The sequence below is a fragment of the Ptychodera flava genome, chromosome 6, assembly GCF_041260155.1.
Source record: "Ptychodera flava strain L36383 chromosome 6, AS_Pfla_20210202, whole genome shotgun sequence".
In the NCBI taxonomy this organism is placed as follows: domain Eukaryota; kingdom Metazoa; phylum Hemichordata; class Enteropneusta; family Ptychoderidae; genus Ptychodera; species Ptychodera flava.
Window position 1 is genome coordinate 35,220,293 of NC_091933.1, and position 25,880 is coordinate 35,246,172.

The following is a 25,880-nucleotide window of genomic DNA, read 5'->3' on the forward strand; positions in this document are numbered from 1 at the left end:
TTGCCACTGAAGACATAAATCATTTACTTTATTACAATCTGGATTTGTTCAATTTTATGAATTTTGATTGAAAATGAACTCAAAGTTCCGTCATAAGATTGTGACAATGATATTCAAAAATGTAGAAAGCGAAAAGCTGTTTGGTGTGGAAGATCCAGAGTCATTTATCATAAACATTACATGTTGATAGTATTGTGAAAAAATAAAGAGCAATCTGTATCTTCTTGCCAGAATTTAAGCATTTTTACCAGTTTCAGCAAGGCGTCAGTTTTATAAGTTTCATTTTACCATATTTTGATTATGGTCTCGGTGTTTGGGGTTGTTGTAGTCAAAAGGATATGGATCACTTGAACTGTCTTTTAAAGCAGGCAATGCGACTAATTTTGAATTGTGACATTGGTACCTCATCCATTGAAATGTTTACACTTCTACAATGGTATCTGCTATCCAATCGCTATAAGTACAACCTAGTAGTGTCTGTTTACAAGGGTATGTTGTGGCCAGTCTCCTCCATACATCCGGGATATGATAACAAAGATCCACAAAGATCTTTAAGATCTGTTAGTAATAAAGCTCTACAAGCTCCATTTGCTAGAACCGAGTCTTTTTGAGTAATTACCCGTACAACAATGTGCCTACAGCAATAAGAAGTTGTACAAGTGTTAGAGTTTTTAAGCAGGCTTGTTGCAAATTTTATCGACAAAGCTTTTTGTACACTTTTACATGAAGCCTGTCTGTGTTGTAATGTTGTTGTTATCCTGTACTTTGTCTTCTGTGTATAAGTTTTCTTTGTGAAAAGAGGTGTATACCTATCATGGCTATAGAATATTGTTGTTGTATTGTTATAAGATATTTATTGCATCAAATTGTAAAGATTTATAATACGAATTATAGTTTCGGTTAATCACATAACCCCATTATTAATTAAACCTATACTTTTAGACAATAATTGTTAAAATAATCGAACTCAGGTATAGCTTTGAAGCTGTGATTCTTGTATTTTTTCCCCTTTCTGGCTCAATATGCAAATCAGTGACAATCAGTAATAGTCCATTTATGTTTATAGTAAATTTATATTGACAACTTCAGAGATACAAGGCTTCAGCGAATCGCCTCATTTTTATGCTTAATTTTCTGCAGTTTTATAAGGGAGATACTTTCTCCAGCGCAAAAGTTCAGGATGAGATTCTTTGAGAAACGCGACAATGAGTATCATCGCTAGAGGGCAACCTTCACGCATGCGCTTTAGCTGCTGTTTGCGGGATTTGCAAGGACTACCTGACCAGTCAGTGCTATTTTAAGTTAACATTTCCGTCTCACGGCCTTATCGCCAAAACTGAGGGCACAGCGTTCAAGTTAGATGTCTGTGTAAAAGGACAGAGACAAAATCAAACTTGGAGAAGAAGCATGTAATGAGCATGACCGGAAAATTCAGGAGTGAATGAGTTGTATTTTCTGTCAAAACGCACGAGACAATATTTTGACTTCACGATTTTTCTGCAAAATAAACTAATAAGACACTAAATAGTATATGATTTGGGAAATCTAACTATCAATTTCTCAATTCGTCTTGTTATAAGTAACATAAAATGAATTCTCGATGAGCTATAGGCGAAATATCTTTACAAAGTGTAGCGCTTGATTTAGTGACTTTTTTTGAAATTTTCGCGTTCCATACCACCCACGAAGGAAAATCGATTTTGCGCGTCTCGGGTATCTGCGTCCGCACTGTCCAGCCTGCCGCAAATGGGTTATTTTGTAGCGCATGTATTTAACATCACCTGTCATTGTTGAAATAGCGCTTCTACCTAATTTTTGACCCAGTCTCTTAGAAATACATGTGACCTATAACCTTGTCATATTTTGACCCCCTAAGAAGCTGGTTTTTATTCAATATTAGCGAAAAATTAACATTTCTCTCCCATTTACATGGCGCATATTACCCATTCACTTGGAGATATTGTAAAAAGTAGCGTAGTGACACCCTTTTATTAAAAGTGTAAACTAAATGATATTATATCAGGATTTTATTCGCCAAGTATGGTCAAAATGACACCATTAAAAGCGACAGGAAGAAAGTTCGAAAATTATGTAGTGATATAATTTCGATATCGTCATTTTGTAATCGATACTTATGTTAAAATTTCTTTACAAACATCATGAAAACTATATATTCGATAGATATGGATCTTAAGTCATGGTATTTTTTAAAATTAACTCATTTGCTAAGCGTTTTATAATTGCTTTCTTTAGTTCAAGTGAATTATATCATTTTTATTTATTTCTAACGACGCCATTTTAACGTCCGTTTCCATGGAAACGAGCGTGGTGACCCCCATTTTTTATTTCATTTTTGCACTTGCACAACTTCCAAGAATATTTATGCAAAGTTTAAAAAAAAGACACCACAGCCTAATTTTGACGTAATTCGTAGTACTTCACCTTAAGTAAGAGTGGTATCATTTTTCGGACTTCAGAATTCCGAAATTTGTTCGGATTCTGTTACTAGCAGACTTCTTGGAACGTTGAAAAAGTGTTCAGGCGTATTGTATTATTTATTTATTTCACTTTATTTCGGACTTAATCTGTCCATTGAATTCTGATTGCACAGGTAAGAAATATCTCTTAAAACATTTCAAAAATGTAATATTTCTTCTGTATAATATTGTGCTGATAGAAGATGACAAAACAAAAGGACAGGGAATAATCCACAATTTACAAATATCGGAGATAAAAATAAAGACGATCATGTACCAGCCTGACGAGTATATTTTCACTTCCCGATATATGTTTCAAAAAACCTATACTACATTTGATTTCTACTAAGTGCATCGAAGTTGTACAAATTATCGGTGAAAAACATTACATTGGCACTACTCCGTTTGTCAAATCCTAGCAATATCCGAGCCGCATAATTGTAGGCGACCCTCGACTTTCTCAGGGCATTTTCAGTATGGTTGAACCAAAGGCGTGCCCAATACACTTAACATCAAAAGAGCATGATGAGAATTTCCTGAGAAGCATTTTGGCTGAAACGTAGAACGATCTTTTCTGACGTTAAATCGACTCTGAGTTGTTAATACATAACCAAGATACATTTTGTTCTCTACGAAAACAAGTTTCACACTATTAAGATACACCGTAGGTAAACGAACGATATTTGACTTGTCAGTGACGCATAAATATTCTGTATTTAGTATTATAGGCAATGTTGTAAATATCACCATAACTACTGCATATATTTACCAGCTTCTGTATCCCTTTGACAGAAGAACTTAACAAACGTTATCAGCATACATTAAGTGGTTTATGAAGCAACCCCCTACATATCACCCTGTTAAAGAATTTGTAAGTCGTACACTCAATTAACTGATCAACATAAACATTACAGAGTTACATTGACAAAAGTTCCCTTGTTTCACATCGTTAGAAATTGTCAAACCAGATGAAATGCAGTCACCCCAACGAATTAATAAAATAAATATACGCTGAATCCTATACCAAATAAGTAGATTTGGTTCAAGTCTGTGATTTGTTAATGTTTGAGTGGAGTGAACGCAATAACATGTATTTTGCTTTCATGTGAAACGCTCGCGTGAGTGGAGTTGACGCGATGTGTCGGGTGAACGCTATACAGGGGAGTTTCACCCGGAATCATTGAATCCTACAGAAACTAACTCACTATACTGCGCAGACTCAAAGGTAACGCATTCAATCGCTGGGAAAACATGGCCTGGGCTACCAAATTCCGAATAGGTTTGAACGAAATCGGAGAGACAGAAACTATTATAAATGATTTTATTTTTTTTTAATTCACCGACTTGAACCAAGTCTACCAAATAAGGAGAAATCTCACAATATAGATCGATACTTTACGAGAAACCAACTTCTTTGAGAATGACCAATGATTTACTCGATCAAATGCTTTAGATGCATCTAAGAAAGATACAATGACATTACTTCCATGTTTCCTATAGTAGTTGATTATTTCCTTTACAAACGAAAAGACAGATATCAGTTCAATGTCCTTTCTTGAAGCCAAACTGGTGAAGGTGATGTTTCCGAAAAAGGCTAAATTTTACTAAAAATAAGAACTTCCATAATTTTAGAAGCAATGGTACGATAATGTTATAGGCCAATAGTTGTTTATATGTTACTTATCACTATTTTTATCTTTGATAATCAGGACTAAAATAGTTTCAGAAAGTCTGTTTGGACACACACCATGAACTAACATTGCTGCAAAGCACATACTAAGCAAAACTGACACTTTGGTACTAGCATGTGTTACTAGCATGAATAAAATGTTCTGCTGAAAGTGAATCAGGACCAACATTTTTACACTTTTGTAATTTACCAAAGGCACACTGAATGTCATAAGGAGAAACACGGACTGTATCATCACAGTCCTCTGTGGTCTATTCCGCTCTGCGTCTATGCGCCCCATAGACGTGTGTACATATGCCTTTCTCAGGCATGTGTACACACGTCTATGGGGCGCATAGATGCAGAGCGGAATAGACCACAGGGGACTGTGATTGAACGCCAAAATTGGCGTTGATCACCACTACGAAAACTTGTTGCTGTTGTATCAGTAAGGACTTGATGTTTGTTACGTCTACAATGTCTCAAAGCATACTTAAAGCGGGCATGGGTGCGACGTTTAAAATCAAATAATGGTATTTATATTCATCTGTAGATTTCGAATGTAAACGTGTCTATTGAAGACAGGTTGGTATTCTCCATACGTAAGAAACAACCCTTTTCCAGAAACTAAGTCGAGGATTTTCCGAGTCGTTTGGATGGGGAGGCGGTCGACACTAAATTTTTAAGGAATGGAATTACGGCGGCCCGTAACTGCAATAATTGTAGCCTCGATGGGCTGACATGTGCGGCTTGGGCCTCCGTCGTGCGGCTTGCGACAGGCCCAAGTTGCACAGCCCAGCCTACCAAGGCTACAATTATTGCAACTGAACCGGGGAACTAAAGTCACCCGCTACGTGTACGATAGCGGTATAGGACGCCCTCACAAGTGTAAGACTAAATTTCTTTCGTGCAAATTTAAAATACGAATGGTCCCGAACCGGAGGAGCTAGTGTTCGTTCAAGGTAACATCATCGACCAGTTGTTTTCAGGAATTTATCTCCTGCTAGGATTGGCGAGAACTTGTAATATACAAATCATGACCAACTGGTGGACTAATAAAGTGTCAGTACCTGGGCACAAAAGCTACAAATAACCGACTTAAATTTTGTTCTGTGTAATTTACATTTCAGGAAACGATTACAATTGATAAAACCTACCCTCACCAAAACAAGAATGCATATTTCCTGACAAAACTGAAAACAATGACTGTAGGAAACATAAGACTTTGAGCTCTCACTACAATCCCAGGCATGCAGTAATTAAAATCACAAACACCACAAAATTTAGTTTACTCATTTATAAACTATTAGTGTTGTTTCTGTGGAAGGCAAAAGCCATCGCTAATAATATGTGCCGGATCTCCTAGAAAGATCCACATGCTTATAGAAGGCGTTTCTTTGTGATGACAGCCCCGTAACACCGTACATCAAATTGCATTGTGAAAGCTTGGCAATGAATTATAAATGACAAACACATTGAAGCCCCAATAGCTGCAAATGTGTATCTCAAAATATCCTGTTTTCCAAGTTTTTTTTTTAAATAAGACCAATAAGACTGAAAAAGTGTATAACACTGTCATAAGTGCATGTTTTATATAAATTCAAACGTTTTAACATCATGTTAGAGTTCCCAGCAGTTTTGAAAACTAATCGCTGACAGAGAAAATAAAGATTACAATAACAAAATGTTGGCCATCCTGTGTTGCACTCAAGTAAATGGCACCATACTTGTTTATTTGTGATCACGAAGTGTATGTGCAGGAAATACTGCATTTTTGTTTGTACTTTTCCATGGGGAGCCATTTTAGGAGTTCGGCACCAGTTTATTATTTAACCTATTACAGTAAAATGAGTAGGAATGGTCCAAATCAGCAAGCAGTGATACTTCTTTACACGTCCTTCAGTTAGCACATTTACATGAATCAACTTTGGTTTGAAAATAATCATGAAAATAATACTTAAATTCGCAGCTATTGGGGCTTTAACAAAAATCTCCTCTGAATGTAGTCTCGCTTCCAGACCTCGTCGCTTCGCCAGTGCAAAGTGCGCCGCTGGCGGTAGGAACATGAAGTGATTTTTCCACTGGCTGGGCGCTTTGCGACTCGGCGCTCCGTGACTCGCCATGTCCTACCGCCAGCGGCGCACTTTGCTGTGGCAAAGCGACGAGGTCTGGTAAAACGAGACTATTCTGAATGCAACATACCTGTATATGATTCTAACCCTTGTCACACAGATGCAGGCCTTTTCGCTCTACAGGACAAGCGATTGATACAGCTCTACTTTCAAAGAAAGCTTTAATGAAAATGATCCGATTCTATTTAATACTTGATAATTCACAGAAATACTTCGCACTGACAGTAGATTATCAGAGTCGGTTATTTTGAAGCAATATGAATTGAAAACTTAATCAGCACTGTTAACTATATCACTGCAAGTCACACGTGATCACTGGAACACCTTTTTCATGGGCAAAATTCATTCACATATGCCATTGGGACAAACCTTCACAAATTATTTGGAATCTACTGGGTAGAAACAGTAGTTCAAAATATGAAAGCTGTCATATAAACAGTTGCTGTCATCTATTCCTATACTGTTTTAAAAACTGCGAAGAAAAGAGACCTCATTTGCAAAAAAAAAGTTTGTGAAAATGTTTTTTTATTATTTTAATAACTAAATTATAACTACTGTCATAACACAGTGTGCTTATACACAGGAGTCAGCTGGGTTTGATTGTTAGAACATTACAAATCATCAAAAATAATTTCAAAATAACTATTGACGAAATCATTTTGACACAACTTTGTCTTCACCCATCGTTACAATACAATACTATCTGTGTATCTGCTGCTGTTTCAGTCTCCACTACCAGGTTACATATAAAAGAATCATACCTGTGTTCCTATCATCCAGCATATCCAAAGAAAGTGAACGGAAAGCTTTTTGACAAAAGTTGCATTGTTGTGACTATAGAATGTCAGAAAACCGTCTTTTTTTGTCCAATTGGAAAAAAGCAAGGTTAAATTTTTATTTTCTTTCATGATTTTTTTTTGCTCAAACCTAAACGACAATGTGTCAGCCAGTTATTTCAATTGATCTGATCACCACCAACTGACTGACACAGTGGAATATTGAGTTGCTACGATGAATCTTGGCTGAACTGGCTGACTGACTGAATTGAAATGATATCGATAGCACCACAAAATCATGCAGCTTGAAGTGTATTCGGCCTTCATAGCAGACATACCAACTGCTTATCCAGCATTTGACATGGCCGGTATAGAAATCGGCAAATGTTCTTCTACACTGCATACGGCTGAACAGAACTGTCAAGTGTGCAAAAAACTGAACTTCCCCACACCGACACATTTCCTAACATTGAAAAGAAAAAAACTGCTTTTCTGATTTCGCCCCTCAGTCACAATGTGTTCACACGACAGAAGGCTGGGAGTACAGGTAATGGAATCATATTCAAAGGTGTACCCGTTAATTTGTGTAAAGCAGATACCAACACAACAAAAGCTACAAAATACATTCTGAAAAGTCACAGAAATACACGATATATATGAGATAATATATATTTATATTTATAAAATAAAAAATAATAAGTCGTAGGTATAGAAAGAACATCTTATTCAATGAAACAGAAGCAAACAATAATTGCAAGACAATCAGAAATATATCCAAAAATGAACAAAAGCCTACAAGTGCACTACTGGTATAGTTTTACTACTGAAATTTTTCTACCTTTCTACAATTTTCAGTTTTTATGCATTGTTTGATTAATGCTGTAAACAGTTGTCAAAACACTTATTTAGAAAAAAAACTGGTTCAAATTTACAATTGGCACTAAAAAAAGCTGACAAGATTTGTAACAATTACAGAAATAGAGTGGATACATACATATTAGAAAAAATTTTAGCACTTTCCTACAGAGGTGCACAGGCCTCTGTTGATTTTCCAAAACTGTAAAGGTTTTAGTAATCTTCAATGCCAACATCAAATCTTTTTTTTTCAATCCAAATAGGAGATTGGCACCAACACATAAAATTGCGATGATATACAGAAGTTGACACAGAAATGAATTTCAGATGATGTGGCCTTCACACATTAAATACTTCAAGATTAGGCTGAAAAAAAGGAAACATCAAGGAGTCAAGATTTCTCTCGCAAATCTGAGACCAGTTGAAGATTTTCAGAATATGGAGCAAGAGACGATCAGATTTCTGAGGTGCAGGATCAAGTCGGGGGCAGACTTGGAAACAGCAAGTGATGTCTTTTGATTACTGGATTTCAAATTCTACATCAAGGAAGCTAGATTTTTTTAAAAGATCTACCATTTCATATATTTACTACCTCCATACTATGGTATGATCAAAATGTAAGAAATAAGAAGACTGTATCGTTAATGTGTCTGATGATTGGAATAAATATGAATGACACGGACGATAAAGGTCATACATGTAAATATGGCAATATATTGGTTGTGTTATATTTGGACCTGACGATATATAACGTGAATATGTTTATTTACCAAAACAATAAACAATTGAAAGCATACCTGAAATTGAAAACGGTTTTTATTTCAGCTATACAATGAATCAACACAGCATTGACACCGTATTTGTCTCCTTTTTTTTTAGAATCCGTCAATTTACAGTATTGAAATGGCTTCATGAATGGCATTGCTCTTCCCGATCTCCATTGGTGATTATTTCCTGTTATTTTTGGTCCTTTCAAGAGAAAACTGCATAACAATTTCTTTTCACTGTAGTCACTTAAAATTCAAAGTGCCGACATATAGTCATTTGTTAAAATGAGATGAAATGCATCTGTGAAGATTTAAATGTTGACAAAAAATTTTAAATGTTGACAAAAGTTATGGCGAGTGATATTTCAAGTGATCTACTGAAATAGTTTCCCTATGTGATTGTCAACTTTCGTTTCTTGGTGTATTTTCATTTTCTGTCGTAATATGTCTGACAACTTCAGTAAACTAACAGCTTGTTCATAATTCACCATTAATCCTAATAAAAGTATGTTAAAAGCATACACTTATCAGGATATCAAGTTTCTGTGACTTAATTTTCCCTATAATCCCTTCCCACATTGTCTTGATGAAACTATTCCAAAACACATGTGCAGTTTTTTTTAATTTCTACACATGTTCGTATGCTTTGTTTAAAATATTCAGAACTGAAAAACAATAATGTCATTAAAAAAAGCTGGGTGTCCATGTATGTTTGATGGTAGGCATCAGTTTGGAATAATTTCATCAAGCACTAGTCCCATCTCGGCAGACCTTATGGCGGTACATATGGTGGTGGAGCTCTGTATGCTGGAGTGATATGTGGTCTTGAACTGCGACTTTCCGGAGAAGAGGAGAATGGTGGGGGCCTCTGGTACGGTGGTGATCCGGACAAATCCTCGTCATCTTCCGGCTGATTTTGCGAGAGTAGAGGTTGATTGCTGGGGGAATCCTGCCTTGGGTACTCAGGCGGAAGAGGTGGCTTCTCATCTCTCATGATCAGAGGAGTCTTGGAAGAAGGGGGTTTCTCAGTCTCTTCGAGCTCACTGGCAAAAATGATGGGAATGCCCTTCTTGATGAAGGTGTTTTCATCTTCGTCGGACAGCTTGCCCTTTCGACATGTCCTGTAGAGGACAAACGCCACAAGTCCACCGATAAGCAAGACCACAGCAATGACAACTGCCGGGACGATGGTTATCACCCAGATGTCTTCCTCACTGCTTGAATGTTGCGATCCCGCTAGATCTGGACCGTCAGGTTCCGGGGTGGACATCTCGCTATCAACGCAGGACCCAATAGGCTGGAGTGTTATTTTGGTGACCATGTATTCCGGCTCAAGAGCTTCTTTCAAAGCCTGGCTTGGCTCCCCGTCGGGACCGTTGGAAGTGACCACCTTGGCAAGATTTCCAAACTGGGCCACAGGGCAAGGTTCATATGGTAAAGAGTTGTTCGTCCATCCGAATATGGTGGAGCCTTTCTTGAAATAGAGGACAGTGATAGCATTGGAATCGGGGTCACCATACAGAGTAGCAATTCTGTTGATCAAATCAATTTTCTTGTTTATGTCAGTCTCAAATTCTTCCAGCTCATTTGTCAATGTTATGCTGAATTCATGGTTTGCCTTATGCATACTTGGCAAGACTTCTATCTCAAAAGCGTCCCGTGTCACCATTCCACCGCTGTCGATGGCAGCTATAATGTATTCGTGTTTACCAGCCTGTTCGCTCATAGGCAAACCAAACAAGGTCTGGGTGTCTGGATCAAACTGCACCCATGAATTCATGTGTGTCGGCTTGCCCTCAATAGACTCGAACTGCAACATCAAGTTGCGTGTTGTGCCATCCTCCTCATCGTAGAATGTGTCCTCTGGGATGCGGAAGTTCAACATTTCACCTTCATAAGCGACGACACGATCGATGTGATTCAACAGGTCTGGTTTCTTGTTGGACTCTGCACACATTCCAACCATCTCTCGTTCTACTTTTGTCACATGATAATCTGGAGACATGGCATCCTTAAGAGCTCGACTTGGCTCAGTTTCGTGACTATGGGATGTAAGTTTCTTGGAAAGCTCGCCAAACTGGACCACAGGACAGGGCTCATAGGGAAGAGAGTTATTTGTCCATCCTACGATAGCCGGATCTTTCTTGAAATACAGCACAGATATAGCATCAGGACTGGCATCTCCATACACTTGTGCTATCCTATTGACAACATCAATTCTCTTCATGACATCGTTTTCAAGTACCTCGTGCATTTTCTTCAGTGTTATGCTGAACTCATGGTTCGGTCTGTGTGCCATGGGCACAACCTCTATCTCAAAGGCGTCTCTTGCTTGTCCACCCCTGCTGTCGGTGGCAACGATGACATATTCATGAACACCGAGCTCTCCGTTCATGGGTAGGGCATGCAGAACCTGTGCATTTGCATCAAACTTAATCCAGGAGTTCATTGCCACTGCTTCGCCAGCTGCTGTTACCAGTGATAACATTAGGTTGGCAGTGGAGCCATCTTCGGCATCATAAAACGTGTCATCAGGGATCGGGAAGTTCAGAACCCCTCCGTCAGAGACAACCAGCCTGTCAACAGTATTCACAAGGGCTGGGACACTGTTGGGGACCGGTGTAGTACCGGCAGGTGGGCTGAGTGGACCAACCTCAATGACAAACCTATCCATAGCATCTTTCCATCTTTGTCCATTGCCACCATGATGTATTCCTGACGAGTGGAAGCCACATCCGCCGTTGGAGTACCGAACAAGGTCTGCGCTTTTGTGTTGAACTGTATCCATGAGCTTTTGTCAACAACAAGTCCCTCTGTGGTCAGGAACATCAACTTCAAACTGCGAGTTTTTCCATCTTCTGCATCATAGAAAGTATCCTTGGGGATGCGGTAGGTGAGCACTTCGCCCACGTTGGCATGTATTGTACCCAGAGGGGACCTTACCACAGGGGCTTTGTTGCGTTTTGGCTTCTCTGTAGCGGGAGGAGCTGGCGTTGGAGTAACTGGCATGAAAGTCCGGCTAGGCTTAGTCTCAGAGGGAGTACTTGACATGGTTGGTACTGCCGTCAAGGCCTCTGTCTCTGATGGCATTGGTTGGGTATAGGAGCGACTTGGTCCTTCAGTAGCAGTGACTGGTTTCGTTGGCGCTGGTGTTGGCATGGGCACGTGTGTCATCATGCTGGGTGTCTTGGTCTTGGGTGGCATCTTTCGAGTTGGCGAAGCAGACGGTGTTCGAACCTTTGTATCCGTCGCCTTCATAGATGGGGTCATACTCTTGGTTGGGGCAATTTTCGTTGCGGTCCGGATAGCTTCTGACATGACCGGTGAAGTTTCACTTGGAACAACACGGCTTGACGGAATTGCTGTCGATTCCATCACTGGTACTTCTGTGGTTGACGTGGGCATCGGCTTGCTGGGTAAAAGTGTTGGCACAGGAGTGGCCAGTGCCGCTATCTGCCTTTTCATTCTCTTTGACATGTGTGATTCGGCATGGGTGATGTGCCAGCCAATCACGTTATGGCCGATGTTCTTGGCGAGGGCGCCGTCCTTGGAGGTAGTTTCAATCACCATCACTACTGGCAGCTTGTTAACATCATAGCCACAGCCAACAGGCCACGACAGGAGAATTCCAGGGTATGTCTGCTTTTTAATATTTCCAGGCCCGGCAACCAGCGCCCTGGAGTCAAAAAGTCCACCTTTCCCTGCTGGAAGTAATTTAAACAAATTCCTTTCAAATCCTGAATACTCCGCCATCCGTTCAATAGAATGTACACGTTCTTTAGGCGACATTTTAGACCAGTCTGCATCAAGGATAATTGTTGCCAGGGCTTCTGGCAGTCCCGCTGTGCATTTAACTCGACCATTCTTACCATACTCTTTCAAGGGAGTTGCTCCAGCTACTTTGGGCTCCACGGAGGATTCCGGACTGACACTGACTGAAAACACATCAGTAGCTTTCGCTGTGCCGTTAGCTAGGTGTCCATAGGCAGTTAGAGTTATGTAATACTGATCCACATCATCCTGTGTTGGAATACCTTCCATGGAATTGGTGACTTCGTTGAAGTACAGCCATGCTGGCAGCTCTGAACCACCTGCCTCACTGACCTGAAACACACAGAACACAGAATCAAACCATTAGAGGCATGAAACCAATGTATAAAAGCTGACAATGGGAGCACTTATCAACATATTAAACCTATTTTCAGAATCATCTGTTTAACTTTCCCCAAGATTAATTTACTCTTAAGATAGAATACTGCCATTCCACTAGGGCAAAAATCTAATCTCTGCCCAAAGGTTGAGAAGCTTCAACCAGTTTTTTAGTGACAATTTATAAAACATTTTTCTAGATAGCATAGCACTGAATCATTCTGGTAAATTAATTTAACATCCTTTGTTCCTGAATGCTACATCTTGTTCTATACGACATATGTTTTTTAGTGTAGCACTGAATTTTCCTTGTAAATCAATATCATATTCTCTGTTCATGTATGCCACTTCTCGTAGTATGCAACATATATATTACATGTCTTAAACATAATTGTCTGCCTTGGTGCATCTCATCCAAGAAATGGGAGACTTCAGAGACTAATGAGCAGTTTACGGCTTTACAGAGAATAAGGGCACCACGCTTGATGTAAGTTTCGGGTACCATGTCAAAACTATGGAGATGTTCCAGACAAACATGGTAATGAACAATAGCAGCACTGACTTACAATCAAACAATTCCATCACCTTCTGTTACCGTCACACAGTGGTTCAACAGAGACATGAAACCAATACACAGATATTGAAGTCACGATTGTAACGACATCATTTGAAACACGTATGCTCCATATTTCTGATTTTGGATTAATCTAGACCACTGTAATCTGTTCTGCCCATTATGCAATACTGAAGCTAAGAATTACAAAAGTTACTTGTGGCTTCAATACAAAACCAAATGATGAAATATCAACAAAGTTATATTTATTCCATGCATTTTCTTCTCACAGGCAGTGTACCTGTCATACAGCACAGTTTTCATCGAGGAAGGAGAATTAACTGGCACAAGTCTTTCAGGGTTCAAGAAAATGTTTTGCTTCAAAATCCATTTCAACGAAAGTAATGAAAAATATGCCAACTTAAAATCCATGAAATTTCTGTGTTGATGTACATGTGTACTGTGATTTCGTGTGATGCCATATGAAAGGAATTACATGACACGCACAGGAAGTCAAAACGGGACACAAGTTAGACAAAGCAAACCACTCGTTTACATTCCCCTTGACAATTCCCCGGCCAACCTCGCTCATGCGATGTCAAAAGGTCAAAGCGGTTATCGCAAATCTACACGGTACAATCGATTTGCATATCCCTGATGAAAGTTTCAAGGAAACAAAATACATATTTCAGGAGTACGATTTTAAAATGAAAAATTTTACTTCATAATGTTACATTTCATCCCCAGTATTCTAATTTCTTGTGAAGCAGTCAAATGAAAGATGAAATATGATAATTACTTATTTTGGCTTATATTTTTATGAACTTCTTTTAAAAGAAAATTTGTGAAATACGATTGTACACACTGAAATAAAACAGCCCTTACTTTGCCTTGGCAAACAATTTCTATACACCTCATTATTGATTCAGCAGGATGACTTCACCATGCAGAGAAATAATTTATGATATGACAGTATTCCTCTCTATTACTGTATTCTCTGCAAATAGTCATTTGATTTTTACTGCAATCATTAACTTCAAGAAGGGCTTCGATGTGGGGCGTCCGGTTGAAGTTTGTCTTGGACATACATATGGAAAACTGAATTAATCACTATAAGGAAAGAGGGAGGGAACGGGGAAATCACATTTTACAACACCTTCTTTGAAAACCTGAGGAAATTTGCATTTACCAGAAGTGGACGGTAGATCGAGCAACAACGCTGGCCACACAAAACAGATGACAGTTGTACCCACTGTGTAATACAGGAATATCCATCTAGCCTTCATCACTATTGATTTTCAGTATCTCTGGGCATCACCACCGGTGACACTTGACCTCATAAAGTCAAAAACATCTCTTACGTGAACAACACCCTGTGCCTTCAAAATACATGTAGCTTTGTAATTTGAGAGCACGTAAGAATCATATATTGGCAAAGATGGACGAGTATTGCCTTGAAGGAGTTCACAATAGATATTCTATGAATATTATGCCTGTGCAATTTGATTCACAAACCTTAGGAGATGAGGATGCATGTTGTCCAAACTAATAAAAAGTCAAACTTGTCAAAGAATGTTTCAATTTGGCTAAATTACTGATTTCATTCAATCCGCATGTTATTGTGTCTGGTGCCGTGGATGTGAACACTGATGAATACAGGAGGGAAAGAAATCTGATGACAACCAAAACCAAACAGCACACATAGAAGAAAAGCAAAGGTTTGGAGGACTGACTGTTACTTCAAGAATGTGAACTCATATCTCTAAGATGAAACAGGCCAAAAGACAATAAACATTCATAATTTCAAAATCCAAATGGAAAACATGAACATTTTTCAAGGCTTTCACAGAGAGGTAAATTCCTTGCACTGGCCTCAACACTGCACATGGAACTTAAAGTGATCCAGCCTTCACCATGTATATACTGTGATAAGCAACAATGCAACAAAGATATCTTTTAAATTTGGAATTCTAAGAATGCAGACTTGTGACACATGCGGTCAGTTTCAATATCGGCATGTCCATTACCTGAGTTGCTGTACCCTAGATAATGAAAATGCTAATGTAATATTGAGAGTAACAGACCATATATCATCCTCAACGTGTCATTACATTTTTCCTAATTACCACCAAAGAGCAAATTATGCTGCCAGGATAAAAATAACTCCCCTTGATCAGTCTGGCAATGAAAAAGATTCATCACACTGCATTACGCATTCTGTGATATTTACAATATTGTCATAGTACTTGTCTTGTATGTTTGTCTAATGAGGTGAAGCTCGGTATGTGTTCTTTGACTGGACATAATGACACATGAAAATATATATCTTTTTTGAAATGCTGAAAAGCACAAGACATCTTGCTTCTTCGGGTATGAACATAATTTTCATGACGATCATGTCCTCAACTGTTCTCTGAGTACAGGTCATAACCTCACTGTGAATATGAACTCCGAACACAGGTAGTGAAAAACCAGTAGAAAATGCTAGGTACACTAGCGTCACAAGATTTTACAGTTCTGAGGTCTTTGCTTATACAGCTTCTTTGCCTCTCATCGTCATCAAAGCTTCTCTCATAGAAACAGAAAATTTACTTCTATGTGATATACATTAAGTCACACAAGTCGTACATGGAGAGGTTCTGGATCCTAACACTGGCTTGGTGAAGTGGAGACCAAAGTGGCTATTACACTGTATAATGGGAGGTGTTGACAACCTCACAGGGAAGTGCTGCCAGAAAATTACTGGAGATGGAATGGCTACACGTATCAAGATCAATTTCACCGATGTGAGACAGAGGGCAATGTTTAGTTTAGAACAGGTGACCTCTGTGTAAAGGTTGGAACAAATCATAGATATGGGGAAGTAACTTGGGTATGTCTACAAGGTGACTGAGCTAAAGTGCTGTAATACGAGACATGTATGAATCCTTTGCAAAGATAGGCACTAGGCTGCACTCAACGAGTAGAGATTACAGTTGGGCGAGCTTTGCTCAGTGAAACAATACAGAGGATTCGTTGGTGTGTAGGGCAGGTTCTGAGGTCGCTACATCAGCTGTGTCAAAATATTTGATTATGAGATTGGAAAGGATGTAAGATGTAAAGGGGTAATGTAGATGATACGACACCTGATAATCCTGTGTCCTTCTTTGCAGAATGAAATATCTCTCATGGAGATATCTTGAAAACAACTGTGCATATTACATGTGTCAAATGTAGTGCAGCATGTGAAGACATGGGTCAGTATGTTAAGTACATCACCACATAAAACTCTACGGATGTCAAAATACATGTAGGTATACATCCACTGACACACATACATCCTACCTTAATTGACAAACTTAAATAAACTGCTGGTATGTTAACTTTCTAGACAAAGGAAGTTTAGAAGGTTTTTACATGTAAAGAGCACAGACTGATATACTATGAGTCTTTAGGAACAATGAGTAAATGTCCAGAGAGACATACAATATCTCACTCATCTATCCTTAATTAAAATCTCTCTTCTCATGACTTCCTAAAGTAACACATTCATACACATAAACACAACATCCTGGCTATGGATGCTTGCAGCATTTATCATCGTTGCAGCTCAGTGCACCTAGAACCCACAACCTATGACCCTCCTGGACCCCAATTCCCAATACCTACATTTGAAAACAAACAGTTTCATAAATATCTGACAGGACAATATAAATGATAAAATGATTATGTCTTGTATCATGGACTCACAAAAAACACCAAAGCAGTCCCCTAGAGAAACTAATGTCACATGTGTTTTGATTTCATAAATAGGGAATTCTGTTCAGGGCTCCTAACCTGTAATGCTTACAGTTTAGTTTGTCAACATCCTGAGGGTACATGCATTTTATGTTCCATTTTCTCCAGTCTAATTTTTCATGTCCTAATTTCGACAAACCTTGAAGACATTTACCGCCATGTTGTGAACTGAACAAAGTACAGATTGCTCAAAGCGGAGTATTTGGCTATTATTAGTTCCTTTCAATTTAATGCCTTTACCATCACGTGCTTCTGTGAATGTTACATGTAATGGGCAGAAGTTTGGGTTTATGGCAAGTTTGTTTGAGCTCATACAATTCTGGAAGAGGCACTGCTGGTATTGGGTCTGTGATTGTGAGTTCAGCAGGTGGAAGGTGCTCCGTATTCAAAAAATATGTAAATGCATAACTTTTCTCACAGTGAGGCAAGCTGAGTGTGCATATACTGTAGCTTACATACATTCAATGATTCATAGACTTGCACAAGGGTTCCATTTTTGGATAGCTGTATATTGTCAGGGTTGAAATTCCAGTATTGTGGCTGCAAAGTGTGGTCCTCCCCCACCCTGCATGCTGCTGTATGGCCATCCCATTTCACTTGGGGGCTTGCCTAGTTAGACCACTGAGGGCGCACCAGCATATGTAACAGATTTAATAGAAACCTGGTCAGCAAACCAGGGGCTGTGAGAGTATCTTGGTTGTGGAATGTAATTGGTGTGCTACAGGTTCATGTACATGTAGATCAGATTTCTTAATTTGTATATATGTTATCTGATACAGACTTAAAAGCAGACATTTGATTGTTTTGGTAACTGGCAGTACTTTTACTGTACAGTACATGTCATACTTAGTTCGGTTTAGACAGTGTGGTATCTCCATCAAAGATACACCATTTAGATGTACAAGGACAACAAAGGAAAAGATGCATTAAATCAGAAGGCTATCTGGATGTTTTAATTACGGGGGCTGGAGGGCTGACCATTATCATAAGATGTCAATCAGATATGCAGATCATGCAATTTGGAAGATGTCCAGGCAATAATTAGCCACCATTATCTATATCTCACATGTCCCCCAGCTGAAAATGTTTTATCTACAACTGATAATTGGGCATTCTCCAACGCAGGCACTGATTGTGATGTGTGTTTATCGCCACTAATGAAACTGGTAAAAATACCTTTTTGCATTGATTATTGAGTTATCACCGTCGCCGTTAGTAGACTCTAGACTGGCATTGTGTTTTATCATTCATTTTGACCTGAAGATCACTGTGTAAGAAGTCAACATCTGATGGAGTATGCCATGCCACTTCCATGCCTTTTTTCACCCTCATTTCTTTCAACAGTGTGCAAAATCTTATGAGCTATCAATCTAAGCACAATTATGCTTGGATAGTATCTCCAAGCAGACTTCTTCACTCCACTGATGATGAATATGCATGTAGATAAATGCAGCTAAAGGGGCATGTTCCTCGACATGGTAGTTGGTACACATATTGTCCTATGTGCGTACCCATTTCTTTCACACGTTCCACAAAAAAATGTTTTCCATGGAATTTAGAAAAGGTTTCAAACAGTTTGCTCTCTGTTTAATGTCATCAGGAATATTATTAAAATTCATTTCAGGCATTGTATCCACGAGAATGTTCCTTTAAACTGAGAAAGGAATCTCTGAATGTTGGCATCTGCAATTTTTGACAGTGTGTTACTAAACATGCAGTTTGCTCCGAATAGTTGACGAGTCTTCAATCTATATTGATCTTAAAGATCAACTTTCCGAAGATGAAACCCAGCGGAATTGTTTTTGAACAACAGGAACAGATTTAAAATATACATAACCAGTTGCTCAATAAAGTTTGACACATCTGTTTCTAACCTTTCATTCAGTGTATCCCCTTGATACCGACTGGTACTTCACTTGCACTTGTTTATTCTAAATACATTAAATTTGCAAAGTCCTCCCCAGCTTTTCCTGTATATTTGAATAGTTCTCCATAAACAAATAAGAGGTGGTGAAAGCTGCAGCCTTTGCCGAGGTACGAGCTTCAGATTTCACACAGGCTTCCCGTCTCCGGTGGCAGCCGGGCACATTTTTCATTCATTCTGAGGGCAGAATTCAAAGCATCATGACCACTACACAAGACGCCGTAGAATTCCTTCACATCCGTCGGAAACACAAACGTATGAAGTACTGCCTGCCAAACCTTGGAGGATTTCACTTGGGAGGTACAGCTGCAAGAATCTCTCACAAGTGCACATTTCCTCATCGACCATGTACCTTATATGTACATGAGTTAACATCAGGTGGTACATCTCACAATTCCACCAAAAGTCACATTTATTATTCACCTGTTCATTATCCTTATTAATATTCACAAGTTGACCTATCACTCAGCACTATTTCTCAAAATGAAATTACATTTTACATTATTCACGTGACGCAATTAGACTAACTACATGTGCATGTATGTTCATCTCAAACCTACATTTAACTCACACAGTACCATATCTGGAAAAGAGAAACTCCCCCAGTTAATGTAATCAAACCATTTTTTCCCAAGAAAAAAATGTATAAGAAATCAAGAAAACTGTCCAAACCTGGCTTTTGTATTTTCAGGACAAGCAAGGAAGATGGTTATGAGACATGTTTTAGTTAACATAGTAAAAAGGCGATATATTGCTCTTTTCCGATTTAATTTCAGTCTGACACAACTGGACTGCTGTTTAACATTCCTTTCCAAATATCGAGGGAGCCATTCCAGACTTGAGTGATGCATTCTCCTCTAAACCCACATAGAAAGTAAACAATTTTTCCAGAGGGGCCAAAAATCATCTACATGGTAAAATGTAGTGATATCATGAACATGCTTATTCTTTAATACTCATAAATGTCTGAACATGACAGTTGTTGTGGTATGTACGCATTCAGCATATTTTTTTTCCAAATTTAATAATTTGAACAAATGTTGACTGTGTAATGAACATAGAATAGGAAGTCATTCATTATGTAAAATAGCAGGCAATAATTTACGGTTCAATCGTTCAAACTATTTCTTTACAGACCATTTTACAGTTATGCTCACGGAAAGTAGACGATGAGATTAAATGATACCTTACTCAATTACTAATTTACATCAGACACTTTATTTCTAAAACTACACTAGTACCTCACAATATTGCTTGCGAGCGGCAAGTTCTCAAAGACAAGAATAACAAATACCAGACCTAAATGATTCCTTAACATAACAGTCGCTTGCCTGCTTCTCTGCCGACATGAGTGCCTTATCTCTTTCCACTGGTTTATTGCCGTAATCTTATACCACAATACTAATTACACAGCGACAAAAAGACAACTGTAGTTCTTGCTGAAATGAACGTCATCACCGGGGTAGACCGGCCGACATTGTTGAGACACTGCTCAGTAAGTGTCAAGTCGATTGGATTTTTCAATCTTAAAATCATGACTTTTGCTTTTGCCAATTTTCATGTTCTTTGACACTAAAATGCCTTAAAACAGATTACCCCTAATTCTTTGTATGAAATGCCTCGACCTAACCCCCCTAATTCTTTGTAAAACAGGTCCACACTTACGATTGATAACAATGGGTATTTTGCCAAACCATGGTGGTGAAAATGTTACAATCAACTGCCACTCTGTAATTTGTGCTAGAGTGAAGATAAGTGTGGACAAAAACATTTGGATAAAACTGACTTAATTTGGCAATGTTATCACGCATGGGGGTCTCTAGCTATGTACCATATCGCCAACTTTACAATTACCTAAGCTACTGATGATTAATGTGAAATACTGTCTATGTGTCCACTATTCTGTGTATCTCTTCTAGCAGTCAAACAGTGGTGCAACTATTCTCATGCATACTCTTCCAAGTACATTTGATTGGGATGTTTAACGTTTTGTGTTTATTATATCCAATCAAATGAGACTTGTCTATCTGTTATTCAATGGCTCAAATTGATGAGGGTCAATTACAGATTTGTATAATCCTCTACAAGATTTACTCGCCAAACCAGAGAAACCATATAATTATTGTCTGTTTCAAGATATCTTTGCAAGAGCTTTTCAGACAAAACGTTTGATTCATGAATGATGAAGATGTTTCATTATTTGCCTTTTATATATCTCTTTGAGAGGCACATATGTTACTTCATACTTCAGCCAACTTACAGTTGTCTTTTTGTCGCTGTGTAATTAGTATCGTGGTATAAGATTACGGCAATAAACCAGTGGAAAGAGATAAGGCACTCATGTCGGCAGAGAAGCAGGCAAGCGACTGTTATGTTAAGGAATCATTTAGGTCTGGTATTTGTTATTCTTGTCTTTGAGAACTTGCCGCTCGCAAGCAATATTGTGAGGTACTAGTGTAGTTTTAGAAATAAAGTGTCTGATGTAAATTAGTAATTGAGTAAGGTATCATTTAATCTCATCGTCTACTTTCCGTTGAGCATAACTGTAACTGTGTTGACTACTGGAAATCACCTTCCACATTAATTTTGGCAAAGTGGCTTAAGCCAAAACTGCCAAGAGGACAACCCATTGTTCTGCACAAGACTAAAGAGATCAGTATCCTGTCTACACAAACCTTAAAACACATACTTAGTGCACACGTCAGTTGCTATGAAGGACACACTTAAAATGGCACGGTGTATTGTTTGACATTACTCATTTTTAATGCAAGAATGTCTGTCTGTACCAGGAAGTCTCATCAGTTACACACAGTTAAATTTATTGATTGTTACCAACACCTGAGCAAAGCACTTGTTCTTTATCCCTTGCCAGGCTTTTCTCTAGAGTTAATTTAAGTGATGGTTTATGGCAAAGCATCAGCATCTGGTCTACATCTATTGGACATGACTCAAGCAACACATTGGAAAAGCAGCAAAGTCTTACGTGCTATGAACAAATTGAATGCACTCCTACATTTTTCACGATTTACCTGCAGCTCTAGGGTTGGTTTTTATCTTATTATCCTTCTTTACAAATATGCCACACACACCTGTCAATGCCACCAGCTTTCATATCCATCCCACAACACTTTTCAAAGGCAAGGAGCAACTTCTTATGAGCTACAGTTATCCCCGATGCGAGAAAAACCACACAGCTGACGATGCAATTTATAGGAGGACGGAAGGCATTTTGCAACACTAGGACTTGTGCCCAGTGCTGTAAACATTTTAAGAGAACAAGTGACAGCCTACTGAAATATAATTGTCTGCTACCAGACTTTCTGACTCATTCATTAAAGATTTTCACTGTTGCAATTGGCATCACAGGATAACACAGAGAATTGCCATCAATTCAAAGATTAAGGTCCCCTACTTCATATTTGTACAGCCCTGATATGAGGGCTATATGACATGATTTTAAAGTGACAGTATTCATAAAACTGGTACTACTTCTAGTCTGTTTAATTTCCACATAATTAACTCAAGCTTTAAATTACATTTTGAAAGGTGTATATCATTAACAAATGCCACACATTGGCCTATAGTTGGATGCCCAACTTCATTTTGTCCATGTTAACATGAAAATAGAAGCAATGTAAAATTTCATTCCCTCCCTCCCTCCCTCCCTCTTCTCTCTCTCCCTCCCTCCCTCCCTCCCTCCCTCCCTCTCTCTCTCTCTCTCTCTCTCTCTCTCTCTCTCCTCTCTCTCTCTCGCTCTCTCTCTCTCTCTCTCTCTCTTTCTTGTGATCACAATATTATGAGCTGAGCTCCATGTACCTAATCACAAGCAACAACATTTGAGTCCCATAGACAGATAATTGGATCCCATGCACAAAGTGACACAGTTCAATGATAATCACATCCAACTGCAGTTCAAACTTGATCAGATCAGTTCCACTAGCTGAAAGTGACGACAAATGCTGCTTCTAAATTTAGACACCCCATTAGGTTTATGCTGGCATATTACTGTATTTGAGCAATGTTAGAGTGGATGGCACTGATACATGTAACAACATTTCTCCCTTGAAACTGACCCTGCTTTGCCAGAGACATATTAATGTCACGCAAGTCGGTATGGACAACCAGGCACTCTTTTAAAAACAGGAATATCTTCGAACAGACATAAAAAGAAGACCAGAAGTTGTCACTATGCATCAAACATGTCTTCCATTCTGGGCACACTTCAATGTTTCAAGTGGTGGTTGGCCTTATCACCATGGAAACAAGAGGTGACAGGGTAAATGAATGCTACTTTGTTCCAATTGAATGTGCCCTTTTTTCACACAACTCCCTTCAACCACACTAGACACAATATTGTTCGCTCTGATGAAGGACAAAATGTTTTATCTCCACATAAACCCGGGAGTCAGGAAATCAGCCAGCCAGAGGGGGTTAGTCACTACAGGATACCGCAAAAGCCAAATCTTCAAAAGTCTAGGAAATTCAACTGTTTACATTATCATCAATGTGCCCTAATCTTCTTTCTCTATTTTAAATTCTTCCTGTCTTTTGAAGTTGGCATTTTCCTTACTTCAACTCATGCATATTTAAGCCTCCCACTTGCGAAATTTATCAGTTGTGTGTTTTCCCTATTGGGAGATTTTTAGCTTCTTTAACCCTTTCATCAGCATGGTTTTGTCCAAACGCATTGTTATCAATGGTGACTTTGGACCTGTTTACAGGGTGTTAGGGGTGAGCAGGTTACAGTAAAGGGGCATACTCTTGACATGGTGCTCCTATTGTTCTATGTATGTACCTGTCTAATTCACATTTCACAAACCATTGTTTCCCATAGAATTTTAAATCGGTTGAAATGATTTGTCCCTTTCATCTAATCAGCAATATGCCTCTTCAAGAGCTCTAAACAATACTTCACACTTCATAATTCCCTGGAAAATGACAAGCAAACACTGTCGTTGTTCAATGTGCCTGCCAAGTTATCACCTAGGAATGATCAAGACCCTTGTTTGGAGTATCTGCCGAGTTAGACACAACTGTTCATTTATATAAAGTCACTTCTTGCTTCCGCATTTGATGGAACCATCTCCTAGGCTAATAATGTGGCATTTAAGACAACGTTTTTGCACACAGGTAAATGGTTTCTGCCAAACTTTAATCGCCTAAGACTCCAAGCGACAACACTTCACATGATTGATGCATGTGGAGAATGTCTGCCTCAAAGCAAATTTCAGTATTACCATCCCCTGATTACAAAACCTGATAATTAAATATCTCCTATCATAGATTGGAAAATGTACATGCGATGAATGTTGCTGGGACAGCAGATGTCCTGCTAAATTTCATTTTTGCTAATGTGGTTTCATTGTTCCAAATATGCATTGCCCTAAAGCATGTTGTCTTCACTTGCAGGGGCAACACGAGACCTCTTTCTGTCTCCGTCTGATTTCAGAGATACACTTTACGTTTGGAAGGCATTGCACCGTAACCACGGGAGATCCTTAAATACAACACCATTCATCACTATGGAATGGGACATTTTAAAATTCCCACGTTCCTTTTCGTCATCAAAGCAAACATGGAAAGACAAAATGTTCATCATACTGCCTTCAGTTTACAAGAAAGGTCAGGATATCATGACACCACAACAACAACTTGATCCAAGAGAAGTATAATGTGTATTTCAGTGGCAAGTAATAATGGACTCCTGTAGGTTTTTCGTTGTTTGATTTCCAGTTTTCACGATGATATCATGCAAAGTATCACACTAGTAGATGAACCTAGATAAGGTGCCCTCACATCTATCAATCATGAACATGGAGTTCTGTTTATACAGTTCACTTTCCTGAAAGTGAATAAGTCTTAACGATCTATAATGATGTACAATAAGATGGTAATCAATGTACATCTTCCCCAAAAACACTCTCTCAGCCGTTGTTGACTACATGTCGTGGACCTCTCCGTCTGCCCTCTATAAGTATGCATGACTTAGATGGCATATCACTGTACAGCAGACAATGAACGAGGCTACAGAGCCAGTGAAGGGCTTAGAGAATGTCTAATATTCATCAAAACCTACCTCATATCTGGCAATATCTCCAGCAAAGGCATCTTTTGGAATGGCGTACTTGAAGACTTTACCCACGGTGGCGACTGCATCTGGAGCTCCCCACAGAACAGAGACGGCACCGCTACCACTTTGAGGCGTCCCTTCCCGAACTACATTAGCACCAAGGTCTGACCAGGCGTCATTCTCTGCATTTGCGCACAAAGTCAGAAGCAAAAGAACAGTGGGTCCTAAACAGGCCCGGGGCACAGATGACCGATGAATCTGTAATCTCATTTTTCTCAAATTTTCTTTCATGGAACTAGCAAGAGGGAAATAAATGCATGCTGCACAGACAGAGGTGATATTCCAGCTCGCAGATACACTCTCTTCAAGTGTTCTGTAAATGCAGGGTTGTATCTGATAGTATCCTTTCTTCAGAAGATTCCCATAGGCTATCTGCCGTGATGCAGTTCCAAATTACACATAATAGATTCTTCCTACTCCCTTGCTGTACTGCTTGACCCTGAAAACAACAAAAACGTCAAAAGTTATAGAAGTGAAGAGATTCTGAATTCATCCTTGTGCGTGTATGTACAAAACATTTGACAATCATGTCTGATGAACTTTTCTAAAGAAAAGACTCTTGGCAAGAGCTTTCTCAAAATATACCTTGAGTAATAAACACAACTTTAATGCACACTTTTTACTCAGTAACTTTGCAAACTTAAGAGATCATTTCACTTTTTTTTTCTGTA

At 38.8% G+C, this 25,880-nt stretch overlaps 1 protein-coding gene across 1 annotated transcript; it reads right to left on the minus strand.

Annotated features, from left to right (window-relative positions):
* Positions 1-9,261: 9,261 nt before the first annotated feature.
* LOC139135600 (dystroglycan 1-like) lies at positions 9,262-25,637 on the minus strand. Its single transcript, XM_070703071.1, is given in 3 exon segments — positions 9,262-11,362; positions 11,365-12,780; positions 25,156-25,637. Coding segments are annotated over 3 exon segments (3,594 nt in total). The 5' UTR covers positions 25,420-25,637; the 3' UTR covers positions 9,262-9,448.
* Between the last annotated feature and the right edge of the window lie 243 nt (positions 25,638-25,880).